Source organism: Ipomoea triloba, chromosome 3 (genome assembly GCF_003576645.1).
Source record: "Ipomoea triloba cultivar NCNSP0323 chromosome 3, ASM357664v1".
Taxonomy (NCBI): Eukaryota; Viridiplantae; Streptophyta; class Magnoliopsida; order Solanales; family Convolvulaceae; genus Ipomoea; species Ipomoea triloba.
The window spans coordinates 13,930,619-13,944,643 of record NC_044918.1 but is presented as its reverse complement, the minus strand read 5'-3'; the positions used below and the strand labels follow the sequence as shown (position 1 = coordinate 13,944,643).

The window sequence follows — 14,025 nt, the reverse complement described above, 5'->3', positions numbered from 1 at the left end:
GAGTCAATTTGAAACAGCTTTTTTGAAGTTTCTCGCTGATTGTTATGAAATTATTCATTTAAAATTAAACATGGTCAACAACTACCTAGTTAAGTCAAGCTAGAATTAATGTTTTGATAATAGTAAAGTCTTGTTATATTGTAAATATTACAAGAATATCTAAAAATATATGTTCCTTCACTCAGAGTCTTTTCCCATTCATACTTCTTCCTCAATTTCCCAGGTATTTCCAAGAAATTACTTGGTAACTTCCAAGAAATTAACCAAGTGGTTAAAAAGTGCGAAATACTAGGAAAACACACGTTTTTACCCCCCCTCCTACCATTCATAAGATGTGGATTCTCATTATAAAAGAAAGAAACAATGTATCAACTCAAAATCACTAGCAAAATACCTCTCTAGCTCTTATTATATATATATATATCCCTTCATTAATCCCTCTGTTGTTAAGTGTTTTGTTTCTCTGCATTCATTGCCATGGCTCCACCTTCACCAAACCCTACTGATGACACAATTGTGTTCATCCGCTCCATGCAAAAGCCTCGAAAGCGGTGGCAGAAAGCCTACAAAGCCATCTGTTTCTTGGTTTTCTTGACCAAGAAGAGGATTGTTGCTGCTAAGGAAAGCTCGGGATTCTCGAGGTTATTGAGCAGCAGATCTTTTGTTGCCGTTGCCATTGAAGATAAGGATCACAAACCCTCTTTTGACATTGACAAGAATATGCTGAGTGAAATGGTTAGCAAGAGGGACATGGAAGGGCTCTCTCGCCTTGGCGGGGTTAAGGCAATGGCGGCTGTGCTTGGAGCTGATGAGAATTGCGGGATTGATGGCAATGCAGCTGGCATAGAAAATAGAATTGATTTTTTCGGTTCCAACACGTACAAGAAGGCACCTGCTAAAAGTTTTTTCACTTTTGTTCTTGAAGCGTTCAAGGACACCACAATCATCATCCTTCTAATATGTGCGGTTCTGTCTCTTGGATTCGGGATCAAAGAGCACGGCCCCGAGGATGGATGGTACGATGGGGGCAGCATAATCGTGGCTATCTTTCTAGTTCTCGCGGTTTCTTCCATCAGTAACTACAAACAAAGCAGACAGTTTTTGAAACTATCTAATGAAAGCAGTAACATTAAAGTCGAGGTAGTGAGGGACGGGCGAAGGCAAGCAATTTCAATCTTTGAAATTGTAGTGGGAGACGTTGTGTGCTTAAAAACGGGGGATCAGATACCTGCTGACGGGTTGTTCTTGGACGGTTTCTCGATGAGAGTCGATGAGTCCAGCATGACAGGAGAGAGCAACCACATTGAAGTGGACGAGGCCCGAAATCCCTTTATGGTTTCGGGCACAAAAGTGACAGACGGGTATGGCCATATGCTCGTCACATCCGTGGGCATGAACACGTCGTGGGGACAAATGATGAGCTCGATAACAGCTCACGAAATGAACGACGAGACGCCATTGCAACAACGCCTAAACAACCTCACTTCCTGCATCGGGAAGGTCGGTCTCAGCGTTGCTGTGCTCGTTCTCGTGGTCATGATGGTTCGTTATTTCACGGGAAACACACAAGATGAAAGTGGTCATAAGGAGTTCATTGGGAGCAAAACTAAAGCTAGTGATATAGTGAATTCTATTCTACTCATCATAGCTGCAGCAGTAACTATTGTAGTAGTTGCAATTCCAGAAGGCTTACCTTTGGCTGTCACGCTAAACCTGGCAGTCTCGATGAAGAGGATGATGAAGGACAATGCAATGGTCCGAAAGCTCTCAGCTTGCGAGACAATGGGCTCAGCCACCACAATCTGCACAGACAAAACCGGGACACTCACGTTAAACCAGATGCAGGTAACTGAATTTTGGTTAGGTAAAGAGCAAATAGAGAAAGGAAAATCACTCGAGATAATAGCCTCTGACCTAATTGAACTAATCCAAAAAGGCGTTGCTTTAAACACGAGCGGTGAAGTTTATATGTCAAATTCTGCTACCCTTCCAGAAATTTCAGGTAGCCCGACAGAATCAGCTATCCTTCTATGGGCAGTTTCTGATTTAGCCCTGGATTTTAATGGACTAAAGCAAGGCCACGAAATCCTCCAAGTCGAAGCTTTTAACTCACAAAAGAAAAGAAGTGGTGCATTGGTGAGGAAGAATCACAGGACGGGAGTTCAAACGCACTGGAAAGGCGCGGCTGAGATGATTCTGGATATGTGCTCCAAGTATCATGTCAAAAGTGGCGAGATAAAAGCTTTGGATGACGAAGAAAGGGCAAATTTTCAGTTAATAATCAGAGACTTAGCATGTAAGAGCCTAAGATGTGTTGCATTTGCTTACAAAGTAGCTCGAGAACAAAGCGAGAAACTCGAAGAAAGTGAACTGACCTTACTAGGGTTGGTTGGAATTAAGGATCCGTGTCGCCCTGGAGCTAAAGAAGCAGTTGATGCCTGCAGAGAAGCCGGAGTCAAAATCAAAATGATCACAGGAGACAATATTTTCACTGCAAAAGCAATAGCTATTGAATGTGGGATATTGAAGGAAGGAGACAATATAGACAGTGCAGTAATCGATGGAACAACGTTTAGAAATTACTCAGATCAAGAACGAATGGCGAAAATTGATAGTATCTGCATAATGGCGAGATCGTCTCCATTCGACAAGCTTTTGATGGTGAAATGTCTGAAGCAGAAGGGCCACGTCGTGGCAGTAACAGGAGACGGTACGAATGATGCACCAGCGCTCAAAGAAGCAGATATCGGGCTTTCCATGGGAATCCAGGGCACAGAAGTGGCCAAGGAGAGCTCGGATATCGTTATCTTGGATGACAACTTCAAATCCGTGGTTACCGTTCTGAAATGGGGTCGGTGTGTGTACAACAACATCCAAAAGTTCATTCAGTTTCAGCTCACAGTAAACGTGGCTGCTCTCACGATAAACTTCGTGGCTGCATTATCATCTGGCCAAGTCCCGCTCACAGCAGTCCAGCTTCTTTGGGTTAACCTCATAATGGATTCTCTCGGGGCGTTGGCTCTCGCAACCGAACAGCCCACCGATGATCTCATGACAAAGAAACCAGTTGGCCGAACTGAGCCTCTTATAACTGCTGTAATGTGGAGGAATCTCAGCGCTCAGGCTCTGTATCAAATCATCGTATTACTCGTTCTACAATTCAGAGGTAGCTCAATCTTCGGGGTGAGTAAGAAGGTGAAGGATACCTTAATATTCAACACTTTCGTCTTCTGCCAAGTTTTCAACGAGTTCAACGCAAGGAAGCTAGAGAACAAGAACATCTTCAAGGGAATACTGAAGAATAAGCTGTTTTTGGGGATCATTGGTGGGACAATAATTTTACAGGTGGTTATGGTGGAAGCGTTGAACAAGTTTGCTTATACTCAGCGACTGAACTCATGGCAATGGGCTGCGTGCATTGGAATTGCTGCATTATCATGGCCAATTGGTTGGCTTGCCAAGTGTATTCCGGTTACTCACAAACGTCTTTCTCGTGAAGACAATGCCTAGATCGAGCTGCACACCCTGCATATTGAAATAGATACAATTATTAGATAGATCATCGTTCCTTTCTTTTCAAGCACTTGTTTCTTAGATCTCAAGCATATTATATATTACGGAGTATTAAAATATATCATAAGCATTGTTGATTCCAATCTGGCTTAATGGTCTGCCATTGAGACTGATTGCACCACTCATTTTCTTTTTACACCATAACTTAACATCTATGGCCGTTAATTCAGAAACAAACAACTCGTAATTTAGTAAAAGAGAAAAAACGGTGTTATAGGCATGAAGTAACAAACATAAAACAGAATTCATGAATATATTTCTCAAGAGAATATGGGAAATCCTTGCATCCAATAAGCTGTTCAACTGCATCAAACAAATAAAAGGTCCGCCATTCAAAATCACATAAACCACACAATGTTTAATTAGTTAAGATGCCACCGTATATTTCTAAAGAAGAAACTTGATATTTGCAACAGAATATTTCCTAAGCTGACAACTATTATAAGGAAAACATGTCTGATAAGATTATAAAGCCTAACAGATACACATTAACACTATGCCCCTTGACTAGGAGGCATGTTCTGTAGCAGCTGTCCACGACCCATCATCACACTAGCAAAAGTATACGAATGTAAATAGTATGGAAAGTTAAACTAGGATTTTGTTGAACCGAAGCTTCCACAAAGGTTGTTTGAGTTGAAAGTTCAAAATAAACTGTACAGTCCATAAACATTTTGGACAGGAAAAACTACACTAGTAGTTGGAGAGGGTGACAACAATGTAACATTAGAGGACAAATAATGTTTTTGTTTCAACGACAAACATAAAACATTTCGTTTGGTTGAAAAAAGTGGATGACTCAACCCCTTTTTGAACTTCAAGTTGCCTGCTGGTGTTGACACAACTTAAAGTAATAACACACTTAAATGGACGAGTGGGGTCTCCATGGAAGCCATTCACCAACTTAAAGTAATAACACACTTTAATTCTTTATCAGTTTCTTGACTCTTCTTCCACCCACATCAATGGGCAGACCATGTATTTAACAACTTCTTTTGTTGGTTGCAACATTAAGCAGTGCTAAAACATTGTCCCAAACAAAAATGAGGAATAGATTTCACTTTTGATCCCCGACTATTATACATGAATCACAATTCATGTAATTTGTATCACATATGAATTTTGTTGTCCAATTTCCCTACCAACTATTGCCAGAAGTGCTGCTTCCGGAAGAAGCAAATGCAGTGCTCCTTTCAGAAGAAGGAAATGCAGTAGTCCTTCCGGCAATAGTAGCCAAAAAATTGGACGGCATGACCAAATAAGATACATATTCCATAGTTATGCACCTAATTAGAAAATTTTAATAGTCAAAAACAAAATTTAATAGTTAGGGGATGAAAAGTAAAATTTTCTCAAAAATGAGTGTTTGAGTAAAATGGAAGCTAAAGCCACATAAGTTTCACAAGATAAACAATAAGGTCTATGGAGCAGCATCTCGAGCCAAGAAACTTCACTAAATCTAGTGGTTGGGCAGTCTAAAAATCTCAAATTTAGCTGAAATAAGCCATAAAAGCTAGCTCTGGGGACCAACAGCTCCTAAGGACAAGAAAAATGGGACCTTGACTACACAGAAACACAGTAATCCAGCCAAGGGAGCAAGGAAAATTAAGAAAAGATGGCATTTTTGGGCAGGTTAGTAATAAGGATGAGTTGGGTAATCACCTGGGGGCAAGAGAATCCATTAAATAAGCAGACCCCATCACGCAGAGCTCCGCTCAGAAATCAAAAGCAGGCAGTCATCCCAGATGTGTCCGACAATCAAGAACGTACGAAGCATATAAAGCACCAAACAACATTAATCTACGGATACACTGTTTGTTCGTGAAGTGTGCATGTGGACTGTGAGCGTGAGCTGCAAAACACTTTTGCTTTGTTTTACTTGGAGTTTTTCCTTTTTTATATGTGTGTGTATTTTATGAGCTAATATATATGAGTAAAGTTTATTTTATGTATATTTTTAAATAGTAATTACGAGATTTATTGATTAATTTTTTCTTTTCTCAAAAGATTAGTAATTCATTATGACTGTTGAAGATTAATCCGATCATTTAAAGAGGATGTAAATCATGGTAATACAAACATTGAATACAGTCACGTGTTGTTGGTGAGACTCATGTGACCAATTGAGCTGTCAATAAATTTTACAATACCTCATAAAAGAATAAGAATTCTGTATATTAGTCCATATTATGGAAAAGTTACACATAGCAAAAAAAGGGAAAGCAATTGGCCAATTACTCATTGCAAAAATATAATTTTAAAAACTCAAAACACTGGAAAAATTGACACCAACTTCGTCTCTGCTTAGATTTCTTTTTCTTGTCCCTACAAAACCCTGCCATGTCTTCCTGGTTAACAGTAATGCCTGACATGTCTTCGGTTCCATAAAAATGCTCATATGTTGTCTCTGGCCACTTACGAAGACGACTTGATGAATAATACATCTTGTAAACCGATCGCACTTTTGTAATTTCACAAAAAACATATTGCAGCTAGCCTTGTTTATAAGTGCTTTGGGTAAGATCAAATTCTAATGTGAGTCAAATACATAAAAAGACTTTTAAATTCAGATCAAAGTCTAGTGGGAATCAAATACTTAAAAAGGTTCCCACCAAAAAACAAAATACTTAAAAATGTTTAAATCACTTTTAAATTCAAATTTAAAGTTTAGAGCTTTATTTTTAATACCGCAGCCAAATTCGAGCCCAACAAACTGGCCTGCTTCATAATGGGATACTAAATCACTAATCAATCCTTATTATATACTCCGTATGTTCATTCAATTGTACTTACAATTAACATATTATGTGTTTTAATTAATAAACTGTGTCTGAATAAATTAAAGGCATATAATTTTTTTTTGAATAATCACATAATGTATTAACTACGCATCATGTGCCTACAGTTAACATTATGTGCTTTAATATATTTACAAGCACATAATGCATAACATGTTAACTTCAACAATATCATTTTAGATCAAAGTCCGAGATTCAAGATAACCGCTAACTTATGGTATAATTTGCCGTGTTCACTCCATAAGGACTCAATGCTCATATCATGGATTATAGTCCACGTAATAAGATATACCCCTGATATATGCAATAATTTGTCATTGAGACTACTAAAATTTAAAACAAAAAATAAAAATAAAAATTGAGCAGTTAAGGTATAAGAAAACCTGAGCTCTGAAACTCAACCATCAAAGAAGGCAAGTATATATGCAACTATAGGTTCAAAAACTAGAAGCAGTTTCCGGTTTGCAAGAGATTGAAAACAATTTCTGAAACTCTACTGCAAAAAAGGTTTGTTTTTTGGTGTATTGAACTATACTTTCTCCAATCTCCAGTAACAGCAAACAGTTCCCCATCTATATACCACCAAAGGAGCAAATCATCCACCATCAATCTTTCAGAGTATATTTGAATCTTTCAATTGAGTACTTCCCGAGACTCTTTGAGAGTAGGAAGCTTCACAAAGCTTGCATCTCGAGGTTCGTCTGCCCAGGGGCATTTGTGGAAGACGGAGCAGATTCCTGGTTGTCGCCAGAAGCAGTCATCTCTTGGACAGGTGGAGGATTGACAATCGTCATTGGCATAACAACGTTATCTGATAGACGGCCCTTCATCTCTCTATGCTCCTGGCACAAGGCACACCAGTGCATGCAGCAATGCACCATGCAGGGGTCACAAGGGGAATTCTGCATCGAGATTCAACAGGGAATGTATGAGATCAGTAACATTAGTTGAAATCTAAAAGTGGGCCCTAAATTTGTTTGAAGTAGAAATGATGCAAAAAAACATTAATTGTGACTCAGAACATAATGCTCAAAGTTCGGGAGAAAATATTGCATTTCCTGGTTGCTGAGTTGCAAACAGAGAACATTAAGTCATAATACATCTTATATCTGACAAAATAACATGCAAGTGAGACTGCATATGGAGCATAACGTGAGGAGATTAATGTACTTTTAATAGAGGATAACGTTTAAAACAAAGAGAGAAAATATCACCTTGAGATGATACTTCTTCTGCAACGATTGGCGAAAGAGACCAGTGTATATCCCACACATCCACCAACCAAAGAACAAGCCTTCGCAGATAAGGAACGATGTCCTAGGATCAAATACAATGCCATTTAATGCTGCTGTTGCTACTGCAAGAGCAATACCTCCCTCGACAAAAATGGCATGGCACAGGCACGGTTGTGTCCAAGGAGTATCTTCTCTCAATTGCTCAATGTTACGCCCAAACAGGACACATGGGCAAAAAAGTCCAGTCCAACCTGTAAAAGCAATAAAAACAACTTTGCAAGGGCTGCAGCAGACAACTTGTTGAATACATGGGAGTGTGGGACAAATACTAGAGAGACTATAGTTACTTCCAGACATTAGCTGTACCATGATGGACAAAATAGGGAATTAAAAATTCCAGAAAATAAGTCTGTTGATCTTCAGACACAATATACTGTGATCACAGTAGCAAGTAGTTGACTATATGAGTAGAAGCAAGAAAATACTGTTACTGATTTGTTCAACTTATGCACAAGAAGAGGTCGAAGTGATGGAAACTGATAAAATACCTTGAAGCTATAAGCTTTACCTCATATATCAGGATATTACAAGCCATAAAAAGTTTTGCATAGTATATGAATGCAAAAGAGATGCAAAGGAATTTTTAAAAAAACTAGAGACAACTGCTAATTTGAGCTTCATAGCATAATATGCAGAAGAGAACTTACAGCTATCCCTATCTTCAGTACATCCAAAGATCCCAGTCATCCAAGGTTCATCAGCAGGAGGCTCAAAACTTTCAGGCAAAGGCTGCCCACATTCATTGCACTTGCGAACAGATAACTGCAAAATGAATCACAGATGAAGAATGGATTTTGAAAGCATATGGCCAAAAATGTGGTCTACAGAGACATTTGGTGTAACCCTTTAGATTACTCTGTATTGACTCCAGATAACACCAGGAATGCTTATCCAAGAGTTTATACGAAAACAGTAAAATACAGAAACAAAATGTGGTCTTTTTATTATTATTATTATCAACATTAACCTTTAACTCTCCTCTTATAGAATTTACACCATTCTTCAGAATTCAGAATTAAGGACTTGAGAGTCACACCTGACAAACATATTCACAAATTCATCCACTCAAAACCTCAGGCATCTCATCTATTGAAAATAATCCCCACTCCAGTCACCACTGGCAAAACATGAACCTTTCTACCCTAGGGTTCTCAGAAAGAAGCAAACTTCATGAACAGCAAGTCAGTAACAGATAGCAAAGCAACTCCACTATCATTGCTCCATAAGCACAATCATTATTAAGAAATTGCAGAGCTCCACCGCAGGTTTAGGTTAGAACACACAATAGAACGCAAATCGAACCTAAACATCCATTATTAAATTCCCAATAGGTCCGTTACGCGAGAAAATTATACTAGACCGCCATTTCAAGTACATTTGCTCTATAAGAAGGATCTACACAGATCAACATAGCGAGCGAGTGATAGAGACAAACCTGAGGGACATCAATGGGCAGATTGAGCTCACCGGGCTTAATGTCCTCCTCAAGCGGCGCCTGATCTTTCGTCAACTTCACATACCTCGATTGAATTCCACCTTCCGCCATCTGATCTACATAATTCAACCAAAAACAACAATTGTAAACTCAAAATTTTGCGTCAGTGAAAGCAATTCACTCGAAAATCAAGCTCGCCAGTAGTTTAGTTCGTACCTTGAATCCAGTACTGCGAGTGGCCGTTCCCAGAGCAGCTAGGACTGAGTCAACTCGGGCAAAGACTTGTAGCTATGTATGAAGATGAGATCGAGAAATGCTTTATATAGTCCGGCGTCGCTAACAACGACGAATTCGCAGTTGAGTCGGTTTTGGTTCAATGTTGTTTAGCGCTTGGTCGAAAGTCGTAACCGGTACATTTGACCTTAATTGTCAACCAATAAACATCTGCCACGACTCTAAGTGTCTTGTAATCCTGAGTTTTCTTACAAATGTTTTGCCCCAAATGGTAACTACGGCCTAATGGTCTATACAAGTCTTTGTGGGGAATTTAATGGATGTTGGAGACGGTCCAACCGGATTTAAATTTGAGCTCATAAATCTTTCTCATTAAATAATAACTCAAGATTGAGGGCATTAAGCGTCCTACTTAAAAAGCAGTTGAATTATTATAATTTATTACTCTACAATCTTGTTGAGTTGAGGTGCGACAGTCCTAGGATGAGTGATTTCGTCTTTTGATGGTGAATAAGATGTTAATCTAATAAATTTAATTTAGCGTATTTACTAGACTTGGCCCACATCATCGGCCCAATCTAATAATCAAAATGTGTAAATCATGTGTATAAAATATCATTAAATGTGTCCGACTAGAACGTGTGATCATATCGTAGCACAAGAAGTGATATATATGTCACCTTGAAATTAAACCATAAACTTAGTGTTACCTATATGCTTCTTAGAATTTCAAGAAAATTATAGTAGATATAAATAGAAGTTTCAATCGTTATACGCGAATTCGATTTTAATTTTTTGATCTTATATGTTTTACAAATAATTATACCTAAACCACATACAAGTTTAAGTTAATAATATAGTTATACCATACTGATAGGGAATATTCAATTCATCGAGAATACCTCCCACTTCACCTCGTACAAGAGCTCGATACCTATACACGTCGTTGAAAGGGATCATTTCCGATCTTTACTAACCAGTTAGCTCGACGTTCCCAACCTGGAGGTGACAATCGAACTGACTGGAGGTTGTAGTGGCGTTTCACTACATGAGGAACTCTCATGACCAATTCAGGTCAGGACGACCTCCCCGAGGAGGCCCGACCACAATCGAACTGACTGGAGGTTGTAGTGGCGTTTCACTACATGAGGAACTCTCATGACCAATTCAGGTCGGGACGACCTCCCCGAGGAAGCCCGACCACTTTATATATGGAGCTGGATATCTCAGTGGGTAGACATGAATCTTATAACACGTGACCATCAAGGCGCTGCTCCCAAACCTCCCTAGTGCATGCTCAACACGTGTCTATCATGCCGGACTCCCGACATGTGTCCCTCCTATAAATACCACATTTATGGCAGAAGGGTGGACTTTTGACTTTTTTCACCTACCTATTATCAACTCGAATGGTGGACTTTTGACTTTTTCACCTACCTATTATCAGTTCCAAACCCTCTGACCCCTTGCTAGAGGACCGAACTTACAAACTTAAACCAACAAGCCAACTAAAGAAGGATCTCTATACGATCCGACCTCGATACTTCTATGTATCCGTAGGAATCACCGTATTTACATCACATACATTGGCCCTTATTATTTGCTTTTATTAAACATTTATCTCTTCCATATATTACCTGGAATATATATATATGTATAGAATCTACAAATTAAACAGTGCAATATAATGCATATCCGGCCGCGCGCATTCAAATGAATTCATCAAGACATCCACATATACATGCAACAAGAAAAAACTCTGATCTAAACGCAGAAAAACAGATCGAAATTTATTACATTATATGACATGTAGTTTAATTTGGGTATAAGTTTTTGATGTAACTAATTCAATGAAATATATATGTGTTCATGAGGGCCAATTCCTATACCAACCAGCCCATGCAGAAACCAAACCACTGATTCCCAGCGTAACGGCATGGCAGCAAAAGGGGTTCGGTTCAATATCAGCCAATGCTATAATAAGGTCCGCAATGTTAGCCGCCACCGCCATCAATCTCATCACTCTATCCGCTCTAATCTTCTTCATTTCCTCTTCATTCTCATCCTTCTCCTTTGCCAATTTTCTCTCCGCTCGTATCCCGCGCGATATGAGGATGAGATCCGAGATAACGAAGAACACGTACCCGACCGACTCGCCGAAGGCCGAGACGAAGCTCATCCGTCGGGCGAGCTTGGCGTCGAGGACGCCGACCCGCGAGAGCCAGAGAATATGGTCGAAGAAGAAGTAGACCATCTCGCCGGAGTTGGCGAGGACGGCGAGGAGGCGGAAGGCGGGGGTGGGGCCCGGGGAGCGGCGGAGGGCGTTGAAACCGGTGAGGAAACGGCCGGTACGGAAGGCCTTGCGGCTGAGGCCGGAGGCGACCTCCCATTGCTTGGCCCGGTGGGCGAATTCCGGGCGGGTTTTCTCGACCCGCCAGTTGACCAGCTTGGAGACGTATTGGAAGGTTTTTACTAGCTTGTCAATGCCGTCTCTCTTGGCCAGGAAGATGACGAGCTTGTCTACTGTGTCATTCATGGCTGTTATTGATGGCTAGCTATCTAGTTAGCTTATTGAGGGAGAAGAAGAAGAAGATTGCAAGCAAGAGTCTAAGAGCCATGCAGTTCTATCATCTATGTAGAAAATTAATGACAGCCACAAAATTATATTCCCAGGATAAATCCATATAATAAATGTTTGGACACCATTCTTTTGCCTTCTAACCACCCCCATCTCACCATCCACAGTATTTTTTTTTTTTATTTTTTTCTTGACCAGAAAAACCCACACTCACTCATGTGACTCAAACCAATAGTTATATAGTAGACCCAGATCCACCTTGTCACAATTTACATATTGAATTTTCACAATTCAAATTGTGAGCATTCAATATATAAATTGTATATTTTGAACTAGGTTCATCTTGACCCGAGTCCACAGAATAATTTGTTGGTTCGAACTTATACCTCTCATCGGGAAGATAGAGTCACCGTGCTCCACTTGATCAAATTTTTTAATTATTTAATTCAGTGTTAGGATATAAAATTTATACATTTAAAAATTACATAAAATGCAAATTATTTTAAAAGTGTTATATACGGAGTATAAAATAAACAAAGAAAGAAGAATGCACTTGTTTGACCAATCAGTAACCCAATGAATATGAATAAATTGTAAGTCATGTAAAATTGGAACAAGATAATTCTACGTACATATCTAATTCTTATGCATAAAAAACAGATATATTAATGAGTAATGTAACTATAAACTTTCAATATAGAATCTCAATCCAAATTTTAAAATGTGAGAAATTTCTTTGTCACATTTACAGAATTTGCAGTCCATACTCGAGTCTTCATCGCCGTTACTGTCAATGGGTACCCAACTGTTCTTCACACGACCGTAATGCTTGGTGCAACAAACAGGTTTTGTTGCAAAGGAGGAATTATTGAGCCATGTCAGGTTGATGATGTCTCTTAATTTTTCACGAGCTGTTCTTATGTCCTCCCTGCTTTCCTTGGACATCATCTCACTCAACATACGAATTCCATTTTCTTTATGTTCACTCCCCAAAAATATTAAAATTATGCAAACAGCATACTGAGATGCTATGTGCCCTGCATTTGCTGCCTTCTTCAAGTACCCAAGTGCATCATCTTCTGCTCCTTTGCCTCCCAAATAATCAACCTGCAAACATGCGTGTTCAATTATTAATTATAGATTTCAAAAAAAAAAATCTACAGCCACTACATGGATGGTGTTCTTTGCTCTAGGTGACGTCCCCTTGTGACGATGTTAGTTAATAAAGAAGTAAATTGTGTACGATTTTAATAAAGTAGTAATTAATGTATAGTATACTTACCAATCCCTTCCTATATAATGCTTCTAAATTTCCAGCATCTAAACACCTCTGGAAGAACAAACATCTTTTCTTTTTGCTTTCTTCAGTTTCTGGTTTCCACTTGACGATGGGGAGCTTTGCGAGTGACATGTGTTTATACACAAAATCCTCATCGTCCAAATCATTCCATCTCCTACAACTGTACATACGTAAAATATAATGAGAGATCAAATTAATTAAATTACGTACGTGAAATTCAAGAAAACAAAATTATGATCGAATTGAACAACGTAACATATATGTGTGTGTACCTACCTTAATCTGGCATTGAAGAGATCATCCCATGAATGGGCAGCGACCTTTGCAAGAATCTCGACGACCAATTCTTGAGGAAGAGAATGAATAGACGATGAAACAACATTAGACGACGTTGTTTTGGCGCCGTGGGTTCTCCTCCTCTTCCTTCTGCCTCCTCCCTGTTCATCAAACATATTGTTCGCCAATGCCATTAGAGACAAGAATATAATGCTAATTAAAGACGATATGATATATATGTGTGCATGAAGAATTGTATTGAAGACAATGTTATATATATAATATACCCTGGGTTTTGATTTGCAGGTATCTGATCTCCTACACGCAATAGGAATAGGAAAGAATTTAAGATTCTGGAAACAAATTAAGGAAGCTAAGCTGGATTCCTAATTTGGTTTAGGAAACAATATAATGTTTGAAATTGTTTGTTGCCGTTTGCCCATGGCGGTGCATGCATATATGTATTCAGATTCTTTAATTTAATTTATTTAAAGTCCCCGCCCAGCCGCGAGTTGAGATTTGAGAATGTATTCAAA

At 39.1% G+C, this 14,025-nt stretch overlaps 3 protein-coding genes across 4 annotated transcripts; 1 reads left to right on the top strand and 2 right to left on the bottom strand.

The window, feature by feature from the left end:
• The first annotated feature begins 381 nt into the window (after positions 1 to 381).
• On the top strand, positions 382 to 3,694 carry LOC116012589 (calcium-transporting ATPase 12, plasma membrane-type-like). The gene has a single exon (XM_031252164.1). The coding sequence runs from the start codon at positions 478 to 480 to the stop codon at positions 3,508 to 3,510; it is 3,033 nt and encodes a 1,010-aa protein (XP_031108024.1). The 5' UTR covers positions 382 to 477; the 3' UTR covers positions 3,511 to 3,694.
• A 3,049-nt stretch (positions 3,695 to 6,743) lies between these two features.
• On the bottom strand, positions 6,744 to 9,489 carry LOC116014330 (cell number regulator 6-like). Of its 2 annotated transcripts, none has more exons than XM_031254365.1 (5): positions 9,318 to 9,489; positions 9,102 to 9,212; positions 8,314 to 8,428; positions 7,586 to 7,857; positions 6,744 to 7,273 (listed from the first exon to the last, which is right to left on the bottom strand). In XM_031254365.1, the coding sequence occupies exons 2-5, from the start codon at positions 9,210 to 9,212 to the stop codon at positions 7,046 to 7,048; spliced, it is 726 nt and encodes a 241-aa protein (XP_031110225.1). In that variant the 5' UTR covers positions 9,318 to 9,489; the 3' UTR covers positions 6,744 to 7,045. The 2 variants fall into 2 exon arrangements, with proteins under 2 accessions (XP_031110225.1, XP_031110224.1); XM_031254364.1 differs by having other exon boundaries at positions 9,102 to 9,217; positions 9,318 to 9,488.
• Positions 9,490 to 11,073: 1,584 nt separating this feature from the next.
• LOC116013769 (peroxisomal membrane protein 11-4) lies at positions 11,074 to 11,946 on the bottom strand. The gene has a single exon (XM_031253697.1). The coding sequence runs from the start codon at positions 11,869 to 11,871 to the stop codon at positions 11,203 to 11,205; it is 669 nt and encodes a 222-aa protein (XP_031109557.1). The 5' UTR covers positions 11,872 to 11,946; the 3' UTR covers positions 11,074 to 11,202.
• Between the last annotated feature and the right edge of the window lie 2,079 nt (positions 11,947 to 14,025).